Source organism: Pyrgilauda ruficollis, unplaced genomic scaffold (genome assembly GCF_017590135.1).
Source record: "Pyrgilauda ruficollis isolate IOZ18807 unplaced genomic scaffold, ASM1759013v1 scaffold212, whole genome shotgun sequence".
Lineage (NCBI taxonomy): Eukaryota > Metazoa > Chordata > Aves > Passeriformes > Passeridae > Pyrgilauda > Pyrgilauda ruficollis.
In genome coordinates, this window is record NW_024520540.1 from 1 (window position 1) to 20,094 (window position 20,094).

At 42.6% G+C, this 20,094-nt stretch overlaps 1 protein-coding gene across 1 annotated transcript in view; it reads right to left on the reverse strand.

Annotated features, from left to right (window-relative positions):
- Positions 1-1,725: 1,725 nt before the first annotated feature.
- METTL14 (methyltransferase like 14) overlaps positions 1,726-20,094 on the reverse strand; it is a 38,896-nt gene continuing 20,527 nt past the window's right edge. Inside the window, exons 3-13 of the mRNA XM_041468165.1 lie at positions 17,925-18,349; positions 17,723-17,811; positions 16,897-16,984; positions 12,274-12,354; positions 11,811-11,898; positions 10,340-10,430; positions 8,697-8,838; positions 7,298-7,390; positions 6,483-6,599; positions 4,058-4,268; positions 1,726-3,220 (exon numbers count right to left, since the gene is read on the reverse strand). Coding sequence (XP_041324099.1) covers positions 2,907-3,220; positions 4,058-4,268; positions 6,483-6,599; positions 7,298-7,390; positions 8,697-8,838; positions 10,340-10,430; positions 11,811-11,898; positions 12,274-12,354; positions 16,897-16,984; positions 17,723-17,811; positions 17,925-17,990 — 1,380 coding nt within the window. The 5' untranslated portion in view covers positions 17,991-18,349 and the 3' untranslated portion in view covers positions 1,726-2,906. The remainder of the gene's footprint in view (positions 3,221-4,057; positions 4,269-6,482; positions 6,600-7,297; positions 7,391-8,696; positions 8,839-10,339; positions 10,431-11,810; positions 11,899-12,273; positions 12,355-16,896; positions 16,985-17,722; positions 17,812-17,924; positions 18,350-20,094) is intronic.

Below are 20,094 nucleotides of genomic sequence, written 5' to 3' on the forward strand. Positions count from 1 at the left end.
ATGCTGGTGCTACAGCTGCCAGCAGCACTGCCCAGGCTGCAGAAGGTGCCATCTGCCTTCTGCGCCCAGAGGTGGCTCTTCCTGACAGTACCTTTCTGTTTTCAAAACTGCTCGAGAGCCAGCCTGCACAGCACACCAGCACTCCAGCCAGCTCCCTGCAACCACCAGTGTCAGAGAGTGCATGGAATTCCCCAGCTGATGGCTGATTTACACACAATGATCTACACCTGACCGGGGTCTTAAATTCCCTCTGAAGCCCAATGCTGACACATCCTGAGTACCTTGTCAGTGCAGGTGTTGAGTCCTTCACTGAATTCACAGGGTGTAAAAGAATCCAAGGACTCAAAGCATGACAAGGTCTAGACCGGCAGCGCAAATCAGACTGGAGACATTATGCATTTAATGCAAGTGGAAAGGAAGAAACTCATCGGGCTTTTTATCTTCCAGGAGAGCATGCTCAAATTAAGTCTTCATTTACTTGTGGCAAATGAAATGCTCATCAGCAGCTCAGTGATTCTGAGCCTTATCCTCTCCTTGCTCTGGAAGTGTTACAAGTGAGAAATTACTGACAACTGCTAATGGGAGTAAAAGCTTTTCATCTCTAGTCACCATTTCTATATGGTCCAAATCCCAGTGACTGCCAAAATGACCCAATTTTCTTCCTGTATAACTGGGTGTGTGGGACTGTGTCTCACTCCAGTACTTCCTAAGTCTCATGCCCAACCCCAGAGGGACACGGACCAAGATTTGGGAGTGCGCAGCCCTGCGCTACTGCCTTACCTGTACAGCCTTTGTCAGTCTGTCACTGCTGAAATTCCACCTTCAGATGAGCAGGGGCAGTGTTGTTCTTTATGAAGGACAAGTGCAGAGGTGAAGTTCCTTTAACCTCAATTAAAACATTCCATCAGCTGCTCATTAACAACACGGACATCAGACTTTGCTGGCAAAGGTGGCCCATCCAGACAGCTCTAATCTAACACTCGCTGCAGCACTATTCATTTTTTTTCTTACAGTTATTGAGCTATTTCTGCTTTGATGGGAAGGACCAAGAAACCTCCATCACCTGCCACTACTTTCCTCAGTCAGTGAAGTCTTGAGCAGCACCGCAAACTAAAACAGAAGCACTTCAGATCCAGTAGTTTTTGGCCCTCCTCTTCCCTTTAGCCTAAGTTTATGTTAAGAGCAGCTCATTCACTGAACTACCACTACTGGGCATGTAATTAAAAGGGGCAAATGGAAATTAAAGTTTTCTACTCACTGAAAAATAAGAAAGTATTTTTCCCTGCCACAAAAGCAGTGGTCCTAAGGTAAAGTGTCTTTACTTTCCGAATACCAACATAATTAGGGCAAAAATCACCAAAAAAAGGTGTCCCTACTAGGGCATTTACCTTCTCTCAGCTGTGTTCCATACAGCCCGTAGCAGATTTCACCAATGACCAGATAAACATCAACTTTAAAACTCCCCTTCCCAAATCCAGTCACTCTACAGATGTGCACATATGACAGAGGAAGAAACAAGCTGTAGTAAACGGGCAGTTCCCATTGGCACTATGGCAATCCCATGCTGAACATGACCAAAGCCAGGGAGTTCCCCAGCCCATCAAAATCTTCAAAATCAAAAGAACAGTTCCCATCTACAACAGCACAGAGGAAACCACGTAGCAATTCCAAAACCTCAAGGACAACAAAGACACAAAATATTAAGGAAGATATTTAAACATCAGCTTTGATAAACATGTTTAATAATCCACTACTTTACAGGACAGTTATTTGAAAGCTGGGCTTCAGGAGAAACATTCAGACTTAAACACCAGTTTTCCAAAACCCACACCTAAGACCTTGAGACATCAAAAGCCGGGTTTGTTCAGCCTACCAAGAGCTGCACAAGAAGCTCAGAGTTGTGGTTTTGCTAAAAACGGACACTGTACATAGGGAAGGGGTCACTTTCTTTCCACACTGAGCTGCATCAGCAACAGCCATTCTCAAATGTGTGCAACACCCACAGGCAAAGGCAGCACTCAGTTCTGTCAGTGTTCCCTGTTTCAGGGATCACACACTCACACCACCTCCCGGGTGCAATCCTCCCTCCAGCCAGGTCTCTGGGACCGCTCTGCAGTGACACTGCTCTTCCCTCCCAAGGAACAAGGTGTTACAGACACACACTGGGGAGAAACCCCCACTCAAGGAGCAGCCCACACCTGTGCACAACTTCTGGGCTGCACGTAAATGCACAACTCGGTGCTTTCCACGAAGGACAACACACAGCTGCACAGAATTACCACGCTCCCCACTACTGACACGGCAGGTGAGTGCATATACACCACAAATTAAAAATTAACCTTTTCCTATTCCCAGGAATAATTTGGGAAGTTTAAACCAAATAAGAAAAAATAGAATTCTATTTATTTCATTTGCTCCTTGGTTTCAGAGAAGTTAAAATAGGTGTCAATACAGACACAGCACTTTTTCTTCCAGAGGACAGCAAGTCTGCTGTGGCCATGCAATTCAGAGCTGCATTTCATGCCCGCTCCATCATATTAATGCAAATCAGTCCAAACCCAAACCTCCAACAATGGAGATGGAATCCATGTTTTGGAGAAAATGAAGTTGAAAAAGAAGTCTCCACCTTGCAAGGTTCATAAGAGGAGAGCAAGGGGTCATTTCCATCCTACCCGTGGTGTGAAGGGCTGGTGCTCTCTGCTCTGAGCTCAGTGCTGCCCGTGCAGGACATGGCCAGGTGAGGGGCTGTGCCAGACTGCAAGGCCGACTGTCTGGAACGGCGTGCACCAAAAACAATTGTAAAAGTCATCTAGCTTGAGTCCCCAGAGGAATTCACTGTAGGAAAAACAAGACTACAGGAAAGATTCCCACACAAGGCGTAGGCAGGGGAAGCATCCATCACCTCTTCAGCGGGTGGGGAAGCCCCCTCGATGGGTCCCTCCACGGCCCCCTCTGAATCCACCCCGCTCACCGCGGAAGTTGGTTCTGTTCCTCTCCCTGCCCCTTTCTCCCCGTCCTGCCGAAGTCCCTCCTCTTCCTCCTCCCCTGGGAGCACCCCCACCCCGGTCGGACTTGGACTTGGGCGGCGGGGACTTGGGCCGCAGCCTCTCGATCTCCTCGGTGCAGCCGGTCAGGTGGGAATTGGGAGCCGTGAAATAGGAGGAATACGTTTCCGCGTTGAAGTTGCTGTTTGTGAGGGTGGGTCCCACCGTCAGCCAACCTCGGGAACAAAACCACAGTCAGCAGAAGCAACAACAAACTTCAGGCTTCAAGGCCACAGTGAAACTTCTCCCAGTAAATGAACACTCAAGTGACAGGGAGACACACTCACCTACACATCAGCGGCACTGAACAGAATGAAAAGTCACCTCTAGAGTTGCTGCACAGTTGAGATTTCAGTTGGGTATTTCTAAGGGCTTGTTTTCCTTTTTTTTTTTTTTTTAAATTTTTTATTACACATGGCTGTGGCAACATTCACACTGTGCTTTCACAAACCCTTCTTCTTTCTTGTCCTTACACCACAACAGTGTTTTTAAAAAATACTCAAGTACCTGACTGTGAGACACTGACAGACAGAACCCCCTGGTAGCTGCACTGAAGGAATACCTGAACAATGTGTCCTGATCCATGTATTTCTTGCATTTTGCATCATGCCAGATGCAGCACCCACTGTAAGATACTGCGACTTCAGACACAGGCAACAGCACTAAGCTCATAGGGGTTGAAAACCAGTTGGAGAAAGAAATCACTTTTCTGAGAAGCGTAAACATATGGGAGAAAAGGAATCTCAGCGGGATTTTGTTATGCTCACTGATGAATTAAACACATGGATAGGCGAAAATATTGGTTAACAAAAATCTCTCTTCTGGAAAAATTATAGAAATGAGAGTTCTCATAAACTTTATAAATCTGTCAGTTCTGTGGCTGACAGATCTTCACAGACACCAAAAAACTATTCCCTTCAGATCTGCTATCTGACCTGTGACATACATCTGGAAACCTCTTTGGGACCCTGAAATGAATTTTACTGTTTGACCAAAAACAACATAGCAGTTACCTGGTCGAATTGTGCTGTCTCTCCCAAAGAGGTGAAGCCGCCGTCGCCCAAGGCAGAAGTGCTCAATGATGTGAAAAATCTCCACAGGTTTCTCTATGTTGCCAATTTCAGGCTCCTCGGTGATGATGAGGTCGATGTCAACGTTGGCGTGGATGAAGTCTCCGTCGGTGCTGCGGCGCACGGTGCCCTTGATGCCCATGAGGCAGTGCTCCTGCAGACACACAGAGCTGTCACGTGTCACACCTACTGCTGTGCCAGGTGAGCACAAGGGACAGCAAGGACAGTTCTAAGCACATTCCACTCTTTTCTCAGGAGAGAAAAGTCTGAAACAAGAACTAGAGCAGAAAAGCTGGAGCCACCAAAGGAGCCAGCTGAGAACAAAGCAGAGCAGTACTTTAAGCTGAAGCTTGATAAACTACACTATGAGGTGGTAAAACTCAAATCAAGGCTGAAGTCTGCTACGTGGACTTCTTCAATTACAGAACTTTAGGCTGGAGAGGCTGAGAAATCTCCACAAGGCAAAAGAGAAAAACGTGATGGCAAGAGCAAGGAATGGTTATTAATTATGATTAATACCTGTCTTAGCATTCTGATCCTAACTTTATTCATATAATAACTTTTAAAGTTTTCAGTCTTGAAACAGGCAGTGGAAATAATATGTACTTTTTCATACTGTACCTCTATTTATAAAGTGACCCTCAGAATTCCCCTCAAATTCCTTTCTAGAAGATATTTCTGCATAAAACCCCACAACCACTATCACACTCTCAGGCAGCTCATCAGCATTAGAAGTGTTCTTGAGCTGTAACATGCATTGTTTTCCTTCCTTCTACAACCCTGTAGACCAATTTAAGTGAGTGATATGTGGCACCCACGAATGAGGATTGTTCCAGGATGAAAAGAGGCTCCTACAGACTCATTTCAGAGCTCTGTTTCTGAGAATATAAATCTTGGATGAGCGATGTTCCCCAGGATCAAATGCTCTGACTCACTAAGCGCCACCAGATGGCTCAGGAAACAGTCACAGACAAGAGCACGTAATCATTCCTGAATTTTGGAAAGGGTTTGTAGAGTTAGTGGGTAAACATGAAAGGCACAACATCAGACCTGTCAAATCTATGCAGATGGTATTGCACTCATGCAACAAGGGTTTGGACGTAGAATGTACCCAAGTGAAAGGCAGAATACTGCAAAGCAAACCACCCACCAAGCCAAGCCTCCTCAGTCTAGTCCTTAGGAGAACTATCCCAAACCTTTTACTTCCATACCACACGGCGTGTCACTCACAAATACTGGGATTCTCTGACAGGTGGCACAGCACCGAGCATCCTTGGAGAGATACCTCAGCCAAACAGAACAGAACACATCTGCTGCGCTAAGCACTGGCAAACACAGCTTGCAACAGGGCTTGTTTAGTCAGAGCAAACTCACTCCATTTTCAGTGTTTATCACAAACAATGACCTCAGCTCAACTCTTGCTCGATAAACACAGGAATTCCCCCATTCCAGAAACTATTTTTCTGTGCTAAACAAAGACACAGTCCCCTCAAATCCTCCTGTGTTAGTTTTAACCTTGCCCTCATGAGCAAACTGAAGATATTTGCAATACTATATGCAATAAACACACAATATTTATAATTATAAATATTTATAACTAATACAACACACTTTCAAACAAACTTCAGATTAATGTAAATGCAAGTCAAAGAAAGATTCCAGATATCCTAAAGGGAAGTTTACACTCCTAACAATGGCCAATTTGAGACAGACTTGAGGATGTTTAATGCTAATGATGATGAATGAATGAGGAAGGAGTCCTGAGGTTCACTGACAACTTGAAATGAATAAATTGTCAATCGGTTCTCTGTACTCAGTACAACTTCCAGTTACACTCACATATACCCAAACTAATTATTTATGAGTCCCATTTACATTTCTCTAAATTTCTGGTCAATAGACATTTGAGTCACAAACCAGAACACTTTTTTTTCTCTGCACCTCCTTCAGTACACATCCCCCACAAAGCATCTTCAAAAAAAAGTTTGGTTTAGAGCAAGCTGACCCATTCTATCATTTTGCTGTACAATCACCTCCAGGAAGGCAGGAGGTGCTTTGGTTCCCCCAGACTTGTCTCTGGTCCAAGCTGTGGGCGCACACCTTGTGTGCATTTAGAACCAACAGTCGATCTTCTACAGTTATTTTTTGTTAATAGATTCAGTTAAGATCTACAGATTTAGAAGACTTCTTTTGACATTGACTTTAGTCAAACTCTATTGCTATGTTTAGTTCCATAAAATGTACTTTGCAGAACAGAACTTGGAAGTCCTCCTGCTGGCTTTCTCACAAGCCTGTCACCAACACCGGCTGTGTCATCAGCACAGAGAGACAGAATGGAAACAGAGGAGGGATGGAGGCAATCCTTTACCTTGGTTCTTTGGAAGACAGCCTTGGGGTCTAGAGTCTTGGTCTTGCCAGGGTTGTTCTTATTTGTTTTAATCCAGCAGATGTCCTCACATCTTCTGTAACCCCATTTGCGCAGACACTAAATGTTATAAACAAAACGGTTCACACTGCACAAAAACATCAAGTGACCTGAACTGAACACTCACTCAGGCTCTTGACTTTTCTTATTCAAGGACTGTCCAGCTACTACAAACCTGGCTATGACCAAACCCAGTCTATCTGGCCAACTTGAGACTGAAAAACAGCCAAAGCAAAGAGATCAGTAATCACAGGCTGCCCTTAAACAGTTGTCTGTGAATTGTTTTCATGGAAAGCACTGCTTGAACTAAATAAAGAATGTTTCCGCACTGCAGGAGCCAATTGGGAATTCTTTGTGCAGCATCCCCAGCACAAGTAGTGTTTCCCTGACATGCAGAAAGATGACAATTGTATCTCAATTTATGAAACAGTAGGACCTTTCTCCTAGCATGAACTTTTATGGCAGAAAACTACTGAGAATTCTGTCAAAAAATTGTAACTTGGCAACCTGCTCCTCTGTCAACACACATACATCCAAACCATGACCGCAAGGAATTATGCTTCCTCACATAGTCAATGGCTCAGCTGGACATTTACAGTATCTAAACAGTTAATGCCATTTAAAATCACATATCCTCTAACACAGTAACAAAACATCCCTCAGTAGTTAGGGCTGAGAATTCTATACAGGGAAAAGTCAAAGATAAAAATAAACTCTTAAGCCTGTCCCTGATAAATTGAATTAAAACATCATCTTACCACTCGGCCGAGATCCAGACCCTCGCCCGAGCCACACCACAGAAACACAAATGACCTTGGGGCTGCAATTTCTTCAATTTCCAATTTCATGATCTAGTAATAATAAGTGCAATAAAAGCATTTCTGAATTAAATACAAATCACCAGTAGCATCAGGAAGAATACTAAGTCTTGAGGCATTGTCACAGAAACCATCAGGAAGCACAGCTGGGGACCACCCAAGGGAAGCAGGGAACTAATTCCTTGTTTTGCTTTGCTTGTGTGCATGGCTTTTGCTTTCCCCATTAAACTGTCTTTGTCTCAAGGTTTGAGTTTTCCAGCTTTTACCCTTCCATTTCTCTCCCTGATCCCACTGGTGGGGGAGTGAGTGAGTAGCTGCCTGGGCCTGGGCTGCTGGCTGGGATGAAACAATCACAAACAGAAATTCTACCTGCATAAGAAATTCTAGATTTAAAAGACCCACACAACCCACATGGTCTCCTCCTCAAATCTCTGCTTTGTTTTATCATTCCACTGGCAGCAAAAATATTTAATACAGAAGCAACAGTACTCTGTTTCTTTTCCTCTCTGTAAGCACTTACATGAAGGTTGTGAAGACGTTCTAAAAATCTCAGCTTAATTCCTATCACTAAATAGGAATAGACATTCTCTCCATTTTCACTTTCAGGAAAAGCAGCCAGAATTTAGGAGAACAGTGGTTCAACAATGGCAAATGAGTAACATTCAAGATGAAATAACTTCGGATGCAAAGCATCTGTTAGTCATCACAAGTTGAAAGGATTCATCTCTAACTTGCTAACACATCAAATCAAGCTTCATTCAATGCCATTCCGAGGAAAAATAATGCAGTAGGGGCCACTCTAGGAGGATGTAACTCCACACTAGGAAGATGAGTCCTGCCTCCCACACTCCAGTTTTTCTGTTAGGATGGAATGTTTTTTCCCTGGGCAGCACTGCTAGGCACCATTTTTGAATAAATACAAGAGAAAGACTTCCACAAGTGAGGTTTATCTATTTTGTTAAGTTTCTAGGGATTATTACTGGCTTGACCATCAAAATTTCCTACCCAACCAATAGTTGGAGAATGGAGGAATGTCAGTAAAGCAAACTAACCTGCACTTTTTTACCAGAAGACCAGCATATTAAAAAGCATGCCTGAATAATCTCAGGAATTTCAAGAAACAAGGGAATCTTTTCAATGGACATTCAGTATTTCAACAGTCAAAAATCAAAGAGAAAGCCCAGTGAAGGTAAGGGCAGAGAGAAAACCCACTATTACTAGGTTTACATTTTCAGCCAGGCTCAGAGAGAACAAAAAGTTGTATTTACTAAATTAAACCCTGAAACTATTTGCTTAAACAAATGTATGAAACGTTCTTCACAGCAAAACAGGTACTTACGTCATCCCAGGTCCAGCATTTTTCATTGGCAGTAATGCCAGTCTCTCGGTAATATTCTTCCAATGGTGGCTCCAGGAGAATCACATCAAATTTGGACTTCAGTTCCCTAATATCAAAGGCTTCCAAGTCTGCTTGCAAATACCTGTTTAAACAGAAGATGCCAGACTGCATCAGACAAGGTGCAACAGTGGCCTGAGGACTACTCTCCACACAGCACTTCTGTGCAGCCAGTTAAGAGCAGGGTCTCCTGGGTGGGTTGTACATCTCAAATGCTCTAAATCCAGAGGAGATCCATTACACATCCTCACTTAATCGAGGCTGGATGCTATTGTATTGTGGTTTTTAAGTAGTCTTAATAAACAGTTTTTAGGCTTCTACCTTAGCAAGCAGGAAACACATGCCCGCAGAGACTGTACAACAATACCTAGGTGCAGACTCACTGCACTTTCTGTATACCCATGGACTACAATAGGAAGAAACATAAACATTTAAGAAACAAACACTCACTGCCTGGCTAACTGGAAAAGTGGCATATTTTTAGAATTATTCCAAAGATTCTAAATACTGGAAACATTGTTACCTTTTATAGCATAGATGTATTTCTCTACTCCTGTACCAAGCAAAATTCCCCCCCACCCCCACCACTGATTCTATTAAGTACATACTCACACACACTCTTATGACTCTCCTTCATGCCTGCACACCACTCACTGCTCTATCACTACCAAAAAATGACACTGCCCTCCTCTAAATTCCTTTAACTTTAGTAAAGCTGATCAATAGACCACCACTTTCCCCTTCCCAAAAAGTGTGTGGAAAAGATTCCATGTGTACTTGGTGTTGAAGGCAGCATTTGATTACTGGTTTTCCCCCTTTTGTACTTTATGACCAAAACACATGCCTAGCTTGAAAGAGCAGGTTGAGTTTGCAGTTTGCACTCAGTTGCTCAGACAACTATTTCATAGGGTTTTCTGTGACTACCATTAAATAAGGTGGATTTTTGTGGTACAGATCAAGACTACTGCACATGACAAGCATAAGGTTAAGTTCAGAGAGGTCTGAATCCCTGGAGTAACACACTGCACTCTGAGGCTGTGTCTGACATTCAGCAAAAACAAGGACAAATGACTTTCAGTCAGCCTAAACATTTTTGTCTTCAACTCCAAAATAACATGTGATTGATGGACACTGAGATAATAGCTGAACACTGTACAAAAACCAGCTGCTACAAGAAAAGCTAAGGTTATATTAAGAGGCAATTTTTTTAAAGCTCTTCTTGTTATCATAAACCACATGATAACATGAGATTCACCACCACATGATATTCTCTTAGTTCCCAAATTAAAGCCTGCAGCCAAATCAGTTGACAATTTGGTCTTAAAAAATCAAAGCTTTAGACACGATAAATAATCACACACTGGAAAGAAAATCTGGTTTATACACCGTATTAAACATCTAGATTAAACTAAAAACAAACACCAGAGTGATCTTATTCTTCTATGCTTCAGTTGATTAATTTGTATACACAAACAGAAAGAGAAAATCTAAATTCTAAGCAGGTGCTGAAGATAGAGATTTGCAAAGCAGACAGCTAACTTCAAACAGGTCTGGAGAAGAAAGGCATTTTCCACAAGAACACTTACATGGGAGGAGTGTTAGATTTAGATATCAGCTCATCCTTCAATCTGATGAGCTCTCTAAGTTTTGGATATTCTTCAAACCTATCTGCTAAGCCTAAGAAGAAGAAAACATGAAGTTAACAACTACTTAACAGAGTAAATCTCTATCAATTAAGCATTGTCCAGTATTCTGAATAGGTGCAAATGTTAATACTTAGCCTCATTTTAATTTTTGTTAGAACAAAGCAAACCCTTTAAAGCACTTTTTCGTTCAGTACTTGACAAAAGCCTCCTGCCCTCACCCAGCTAATCAGTGCTGTTACTGATGCAGTGCTGATGCTCTGATCCTCTCTAGAACACAACAGTGGATCAGGAATTCACAATTCCCGTTACCAGAAGGAAACAACCTTTCATTTAAACTGAAAGTGCCAGGATGATGAAAGAAGTTATTTTGGTTTTCCCCCTTCCATAAATTTCTATTAAGATCTAATTAACATTAATTCACAGCATAGTCTGTGTAATCTTTGACAACTGTTTCCAAATGGCACCTGGGCTGTGGCTGGTTCCCTGAGGCAACCCTCACACTGACATTTGGTGCTGTGGTGGCAGTCATGAAGACCTGAAGACACACTCCTACATTTAGCTTTATGGCGCCAATTTTCCAACCTTTCATGTGCACAGAATGGAATGGAGAGAACCCTCATCCTCATTAGATCTTTTGCAGCAAATGTTGCAAAAAGGAAAATATACTTCGAAGTATATTTCGTTCTCCCTTATAGACAATGGGTTTGCTACTGCCAGCAGCAGGTTCAGCATAAACCAACAGGGTGCCATTCCTGCTTCCCAAGCAGTATCACTTCAGCTTAAGTAGGAGTTATTTAAAAGGCTTCAGCTTCATGTTCATTTAAAAGTACAGCTTGGAATGGTACTAATAAATTGGGGGGGGGGCAACGTCCTCTACACCTGGGCATTCTAATGAGCTGTCAGCAGTTACCTAATTTAGCTGAGAAACATTATCCACATTGCTTCCTGACTTAAATGTCATTATTTCCCATACTTTACATGCTTAAGAGGCAATACAGCCCAGTACACAGCTGAACTGTCGAGCTGTCAGCAGTTACCTAATTAGGTGAGAAACATTATCCATATTGCTTCCTGACTTAAATGTCATTATTTCCCATACTTTACATGCTTAAGAGGCAATACAGCCCAGTACACAGCTGAACTGTAACTTCCAGAGGTTTCAAGATCTCTTCATTAAACTCATCTACTTTCTGGAATCAAAATAGCTGAGCTTGGAAAAAAACCAAGGGTAAGAACAGCCTTGGTAATAATGGCCTCCTAAAGTAACTGAAAATAAACCATTCATGTAGATGCCTACACTGATATGTATGCACACTGAGACAGAAAAACTAGGAAGAGTAACAAAAGGGGAAGAAAGAAGTGCTATTGAATCAAATGACTCATCTTCAAACAGTTCCTGGCTATGACATACCAACATCTCTGATGAAGTTCTGGGGTCTGTGTCCTGTATCCACAAAGTGCTGGCAGTAATCGTTGTGTGGATTTAAGCTCTGAGTGCCCTGGAGAATAGGAAGAAGTTCAGTGAGAGCAACAGGAGATAACTGGACATACACAGACACATTGTACGTGTTAGTCTGACAAATGAGAAAGGAGCAGATTATCTTTTCAACATGCCTTTATAATTTCCACTGGTCAAGACCATCATTTTAGTTCCAAACCAGGCCCACCATTCCTGCAGCCCATTGTGAGGTGCCTCGGAATAATGCAAACACCAGTTACAGTCAGATCTGTCACAGGCAACTTCTGTACCTGTTGTGAGTTCCAACCAACTACTTCAGCCTTTAAAGCTGTATTTCAGATCCCATCAGTTGCAGAAACAGTTTAAGACAACTGGGCCAGCTTTGACTACACTTGTAACTGCAAAAGCAGCTCACCTTAAGAAAGGTACTGGAATCTTTGTAAATCTCTTCTTCATAGGGCAGGTTTTCTTCATCTTGCTGCAGCTCTACTTCATCCTTGGAAATAAAGCAGGTATTACAAGTGTGCACACAAGATCAAGCTGTTTCTGTCCTTTCCTTAAGAAGCAGATTATAAGGAGAAGTGGACTGTCTACAAACAGCAGATCCAGCTCCACTGTTCAAGTGGGAAAAAGAAATTACCTGTTCCCCAAAATGTCTGCACCTCTCTCACTAACAAGGAGAGCGTTACTGGGAAAGGCCTCTGAAAGAAGGAAAAAGTAAGAGCTCCTTCACTTGCAGCCCCTGACAGTGCTTTACAAGGTGTAGAACTTTACATTTTTGTCCCACAAAACTTTTATTCCTTGGACTGAAAGTGTATGTTTCGTTGACGTTCTTCTGTAGCAGAACTTCTGAGTATTTACATCCACACAGTCATCTCTTATTTCCCAGCCTTAGCAAAGTCCACACTTTGAAGAAACAGCTCATGGTACAAGACAGTATTTCCTCTGGACTGTCCTTAAATTTAACTTTAACATTTCTCTTCTCTAGCCCGCTAATTTACATTAAAACTATCTAGAGAGCCACCAGCTGTTCATTCAACAGATTTCTGGGATTCAGAGATCTGTTAGACTGACGTACTTTGAACATCCAACACAGAACTCAGAGAGAACAGAAAATCAAGAGAGACTCACTTCACATCACTTTCTGCCTTCCCAAGGATCCTGGATCAACCCAGTATTACAGATTTACAGAACACAGAAGTAGAACTGAAGAACTAATAAATTGATAACATCTGCTATATTATTACAGCTGTATTTACTCCATAAGCTGTCTGAATGCAGAATAAAAAATTAAGTGCTGTCCCTCCCAATTTTGATCCCTCTAAATGCTGAAATCTTCAAGTACGCTTCTGTTATTTCCAAAGTGGAGCTTTCAACTGACTTCTGAAATGCCTGATGTGATAAACAGGTCACAGCATCCCCTTTTCTATTCAGGTGATGAACTTAAGAGATATACAGTCTTTTTGCTTGTCTGTTTAACCAGATCAAAGAAAAGATTACAATCAGAAACAGCAGGAGTGTTTGCAAGGAAAAGAAATGCACAGACAAGCAGCTGCAAGTGTTATTCAGGCCAAAAAAAAAAGCTGAAAAGCTTGAGTTTTACTAAAAACTGCTTATGCCATCATAAATTACACCTGTTGCCCTCTTTCATCTTTCTCTAAATCTTGTCCTTTTGCTGACAAGTTAGATACCAGAGTGATCCCAGGTCTCTTTACGCCTTTGTAAGTAGTTTTAAAAGAGTCTTGTGGCCACAAACAAAAGCCCGCACCACCAACTTTCAAAGGGAAAGGACACAGTCACAGCAGAGACAGAATGACACCAGCAGTAACACAAGATACTAGGTTCTTGTACATTAATTAGCTGTGCTTTCCAAAGCATCTGCTATAGCATTGCTGAGTTAGGGGAACAGAAACGCGCCACAATATCCAGACATCGCTTGTTTCCAATGACTGGAGATACCATGATTCAACCAAGTAAGATTTCTTCCGTCTCCACAACAATGGCATGGAAGCATCCCAAGCCCACAGGCCTCTGCTTGCACAGAGTAGATCAGGGCAGTCTCAAATTAGGCTGGAGACAGCAAAACAGAACCACAATTGGTTTTGCACTCCACACACCAGACACTCATACAGGTTCAAACAATGGAGTGAAATCACCTGGGGAAGGCGACAGGTGGAACTGCACTCACAGGTCCCAGAGGATGGTGAAAAGACTCTAATCCCATTATATCTCACTTCCAAATACAGACCAGGGAGCTCAACTAACCTTGGGACAACTGTTACAATTCCACAAGAAAGGAGTCTTTTAGGAGCTCTCCAAAACCACAACTGAACTTTCTGACTCTAAAATATCCATTATTCATTTTTCCAATAGTGCATCTCTTCCCTATAGTGCACCCACCTCCCAAGGCTGGCAAGGCAGAGCCAGGCTCCAACACCAGAGACAAGCTGCCAGACTAGAGTCAGTGCTGCCCTTTGTTCTCACATCAGCCTGAGCCTTATGAAGAATCAGCACTATAAATTCACACTTAGTGTTGTAGTTCGTTTGGTGGGCGGGGGGGCACCCTGGGGTGTCCCCGGGGGGCCCTCTAGGCTGTGAGCTCGCTGGCAGCAGCAGGCAGGCAAGGAGACTCCACACGGCTTCTGAGGGTGCTGATTAGATGACAGCTTATTAGGGGTCCCATCCCCGGGAACAGCACGGTTACTGAGGGGGAAGGGGGAAGGAGGGGGAGCCTAGGGGAGGGAAGGAGCAAGAGGGGGTGAAGGCTAAGAGAGGGAAAAAGGCTAAAAAGGCAACGGGTCTCACTAGCACAGAGTAAGAGGGAGATTGAAGTGGGCGCGGAATCACACTGGGCCAATGGGATGACAGATGGTTCAGGGCAGGACCACAGGCTTAGAATATACCATACATTTTGGAGGGGTGAGACAGAGCATACCATTTCAATAAAATGCAATACTACAACTTAGTCTACAGAAAAACCAAAAATAGACACACAGAAATTTTAAAAAATACACCAAAATTAAAACACATTGCTTTTTTTCCTTTTCTTGCATCAGATGTTCCTACATGGCTGAGAAAAGTAAAATACTTCACCTTTTATCTTAGAAACTGCTCTCACACAGGTTTGAGGGTACATTCATTTCCACCAAATCTGAAGCCAGGGCACAAACATTTTAAATCATTTCAGAAGACTTACCTGATCCCATCACATAGAACCCAACACTGCAAGTCAGGGGTATAGACACAAGTCCCTTCACATCAGAAATACCGCTGATTTTCCGAACAAAACTGGCAAACTTGCAAAACTTGTCCACAAGACTTCTAGTTAAGTCTATTATTGCTTTTGTCTAAGTTGCATTAAACACAATACAATAGGGCTTGACACCTAAGGATCCAGATTTTTGTACAAGTTCGTATTAGAAGACTAAATTTAAGCAGGCTCAGAGAGCTCAGGGAAATGGAGATGGAATTTTACTGTTCTTATCTCCTTGCCAATAGGGAATTAGCAATGCTTGCATGAAACAGCTGATGACTCCACAATAGATGTTCTACTCTGGGGTTTCAAGTTTCTGAAGTCTGTTCATCTCCTCGACTGAATTTTTGTCTGAGTACTCTTATTAAAATATTCTTCCATTTCAACAATATAGAAGAAGTCTGGCCACTTACAGCCCACCTCAGGGTAAGTCTTCTCCACAATGATTAAGAAAATCTTAATGATAAGATTCATGTGCTTTGCCAACCCAAATAACTTACCCACATATATTTTATAGGTAATTAAAATTTAGTTCTTTAACCATGTACTTGGTGAAGAAGTAAAATGAATTGATATTAACTGATTACTAATGCAAGAATAAAAACACTGCTTCACAAACAGCCTTCTAACTCATGGTGACCATTTCTTTACTAAACAGGATATATAGACTAACATTTATCGTGTTAAAAATAATGTCTGTCCCTTCACAGAGAGACTTTCAAACTCAACCATCAAAAACATCCTGTCATACATTAACTTTTTGGTTTAGTAAGATAAAAGGTAGACATTATTACAGGAAGATTTAGAAACCTGAACACAAATGCAACATGATGAAGGCTTTGTATTTTAAAAAACTGCTATTTCATCCAAGAGAATAGCAGACACTGAACTATTTCATAAATACACTTACATTGACTTGATTTAACCACAGAAACAAGGTTATTAGGACATGGAAAAAAGGGAGGAGGACATACACTGCAACCAGATCCCAAACCAAATCATAAAGACAGCTGTATCATAATCATGCCTTTGTTTAAGCTCTTTCTATCCCTTATCTTGGCCAAAACATCACACGAGGAGAAAGCTGTCACATAGCTCTGGGATGGGCATTTGAAAAGTGAAGGGCATGAGAGTTTGACACTTCAATGACCATGGAGGCATGGAGGAATTTTGGTTTGTTTTTTTTAACCAAACTTCTCCTGGACATTTTGGACACTTAAAAGAACATCCTGAACCAAAACTCTTACTTCCAATTCCCTTAGGATCCCTTGTTTCTTCCACTCATCCAGAACTGCATCCCTTAGCACTGCACAGATGGGCCAGAAGACACTCTCAGCCTCCCTTGTCTCATCCCATGGCCTGTGCCTGCTGCTAACTGCACAACTTTTCTTTTGAAATTCTGGTCAAGATTCTTTCTGTTTCCCCAAGCACACACACATTTTACTGCTTCCTCCCACAGCCAGCCATGGCTCAGCGCTGTTCCCTGTGGGCACTTACTCCTAGGCCTGCCTCCTCCTAGGAGCAGCCCTCATTAAGCCTCCACACACTGAGGTTTGGTGAGTGTACAGTTCAATGCACCCGTGTCACACCCGGGGTGAACCACCCGGCATCTATGTCCTCTCTCTTACACTTCTGCCGTGGAAGGCATCAAAGGGAGATGCCACTGTGGAACATACATATTAAAGGATATGTACACATCACATTTATTTTAATATGCACACAAATTTTCTAAGTACCTCAGGGACACAACATCAGAGAAAAGTAACTTTTTCCTCTTTTTCTTACCTTATATTCTTCAATCTCTTCCTCATCAGCTTCTCCCTCATCTGGATATTTACGTTTTGCATTTGGTGCAGAAGTATCATAAGCAGCCCTATGAAGAGCCAAAAATCCTCATAAGAAAGTTTCTGTCTCCAAAGAAAAGTGTTCAGGAATCTTTGACAAGATGCCTTGTCTGCATGTTACAAATTTGAAACTATTTCAAAACATCATACATGAAAAGCTATTCCTTTCTCAGTATATTTGAGTTCAGCACAACTTATTAAGAATAAAACTCTTGAAAAGACTAATTCCCTTGTCTTTCTAATTTTTCTGCTCTCAAAAGTACAGCTTATTTTAACCAATGCAGTATATCTACAGAATTAATCTCATTCCCTTCCATTTCCCATTTCTCTGTTCTAAAAGGTACATCTTGTTTTACCCCAAAACAGTTTGTCAACAAAATATAGCCTGTTCACACACACAGAATTGATCAGCAGTAGATGCTCTGTCCTAAGATACACCCGTAGTTTCATGAGAACTTTCAAACTGAACTGCCCTGGACTGTGCTTAGGAAAAGCATGAACGCTCTGGGACCCAAGTAGATGGCCCATTCTAAATTCAGATCTCAGTTTCTTACACAGTAGCTTTTTTTCACAGCAGAAACAAAAATCAGCCTGTATTTCCAATCTGCTCTTAGAAGGGAATAACTACACCCTACTCGTCTTAGTCACGGCTCTGACTTGACTAATTACTGAATTTCCTTTCACCGAGTGCAATCCCATGGCACTTGCCGGGCCTGTTCTCCTATCGAGCCCCCAGTTTTGCACAGCCACCGCCCTCCGATACCGACCTGCAGGTCTCCCTGGTTTCCGCGATCTCCCGCTGCTCATCCTTGCTGTTGAGCACGGCGCCGATGCTGTCCGCGTTCTCGGCCCCCAGCTGCACAGCGGGAAACACAAAGTCACGCCGCGGCCAGCCCAGCCCCGGCCCGCGGGCCGCCCCAGGCCCTCGCCCCCGCGGTGCCCCGGTGCCTCGGCTGCTCCCGGCCGTACCTGCTGCGCCAGGAGCTGCCGGCGGAGCTTCTGCCGCTCGCGGATCTCCTGCAGGCGGCTGTTCATGGCCCGCACCGGCCCCGCGCTGCCGCGCTCCCGCCGCCGCCGTCACTTCCCGCCCGCGCGTCACTTCCTTGCCGAGCAATTCCCGCAGGGAAATCCCGGTGGCAGCACACCGCCCGTTTCCGTGGGATGCTGGCGATGTTCGGGTGTAGCTGTCAAGTTCGCCTTCACTCAGCCGCTGCAGTGCACGGCCCACCCCTGAGGCGACACCCGGCTCAGGCCGTGCCGCAGCTGGGACCACTTAAGCACCTGGTCGGTTTTTCTAAAGCACATCCTTTGTATCCAATTCCAATATCCAACGTGGTTATTCCTAGGTTAACCTTCGTGTTTTACTTAATCTTCTGATGTTTTAGAAACTTCCGCTGTGAGGGAAGAGAATCTTTGAGGCTCTTTTCATCTGACTTTTGGTATCTTTCCCGCTTCCTGCTGTCTCCCCTCTCCTCTGTACTACCTGTCTGGGAATGTATCTATTCCATATTTCATGCTGACTTTCTGAAAATGATTCAGAATGCAGTGAAGAATAAAGACGGAAATAAAGGCGTGCAATAAATACCAGTCCCTACCGTCTCACAAAAGGAAACTTAACAAAAGAATAAAGAAACATTACAAATTATCCCACAGTTATAATTAATGCTGATGTTTGCTCTCCTGACACGGACCAATTGCCATAATTGCCAGACCCAGCGATGCGGGCAGCAAGAGCTGAGAAGTGACACTCAGGTCCCTGCTACACACAGCACGCTGCTCCTCTGCTGGTTTCTGAGTGCCAGATAATGACACACTTTAGTGACACAAGATGTTATTATCCTTTCTTGAATGTGTGAATATTCTCCTTTTTCTATATTGTGTACATGACAATGACATTATGAATGTCACATGGTCACACTGAAACTGAGAAAGATGCATGAAGAGAAGGAAATTAAAGAAGTACAGACTAATACAAAAAAACCCATTTGCAGGTACTCACATTTCTCAGTGATAAAATATCCTAGAAATATGAGGGAGCTTTTGAAATGTTAAAACCCTACAACACCAAAAGTTGTTTTTTTTATTTCCTTAGGGAATACATTACTAGTTATACTGTCCAATCCATGGAAATGTTATGGGGAAAGTAGCTGTCTCGTGCTACTGTACACTGCTCTGATATTGTTGGCTGTAATGAATACAGTAAAAGTCTCTGTGCAGTAACAAAATCACTTCCTCCTGGATGTGATCTGATGAGGTTTGTGGGAGCCTGCACTCCATTTTTAGAACTGGTTGCTAAGATGAGCTGATCTCTACAAACATTAATGGCTATGAAGATGTTGTGCTGTATACATGCACTCTTTCAAAACAAACAAGTTGTATTTTTGCAAAATGCTCCATGCCTTTCTGCTTCTCTGTGCATGCTGTGGTCAGTTAAGTATCAGACAGAATTCTCGCTCGGTCTAATGCTTGGACTAAGGAGTTTGTGGAATTGCCATCAACTCTGATCCATTATCCATTTCCCCTTTGTATTTATGAAGCCAATAGTTTCCACATCCTATTTTTCTTTAGCTGATTATCCCTGAGGACATTACCTTGCACTTCTCTTTTCTGACACGCATTCAATCTTTTTAGTTATTTCTATTGTTGCAATAATTTTGAATTCAAATACTGTCCTCCAGACTACTTGTATCTACTTCCAGTGTCAGGTGGTTGTGCAATAAGCAGATATTCTCTGCCACTTTGTTTAACCATTTACAGCATTATAAAGTATTTATAAAACACTAACAAATAATGACACAAATTCGCACCCATTTGGGAATTGTGTTACACTGACATATATTCAAGTCTAGACTACTCCATTTAGCAAAAAACTGCTCCTTATTTTGTGTCAGTAGAAATTATTGTAAAGGTTACAGAGAATTAGACACAAACGGCTTAATTTAGCACTGTTCTCTCATTTTAATTGTTCTTCACATCACAAAACTCAAAATATATTATGCCCTATTAGATGCTAAATAAATTAATGTACTAAAACTCCAAACGGATCAAATAGATGAAATGAGAAAGTTTGTCTCTTAACTCAAAAAGGATGATTAGAAAAACATAAAATATAAGAACCTTTTATAACAGAAAAACAGAT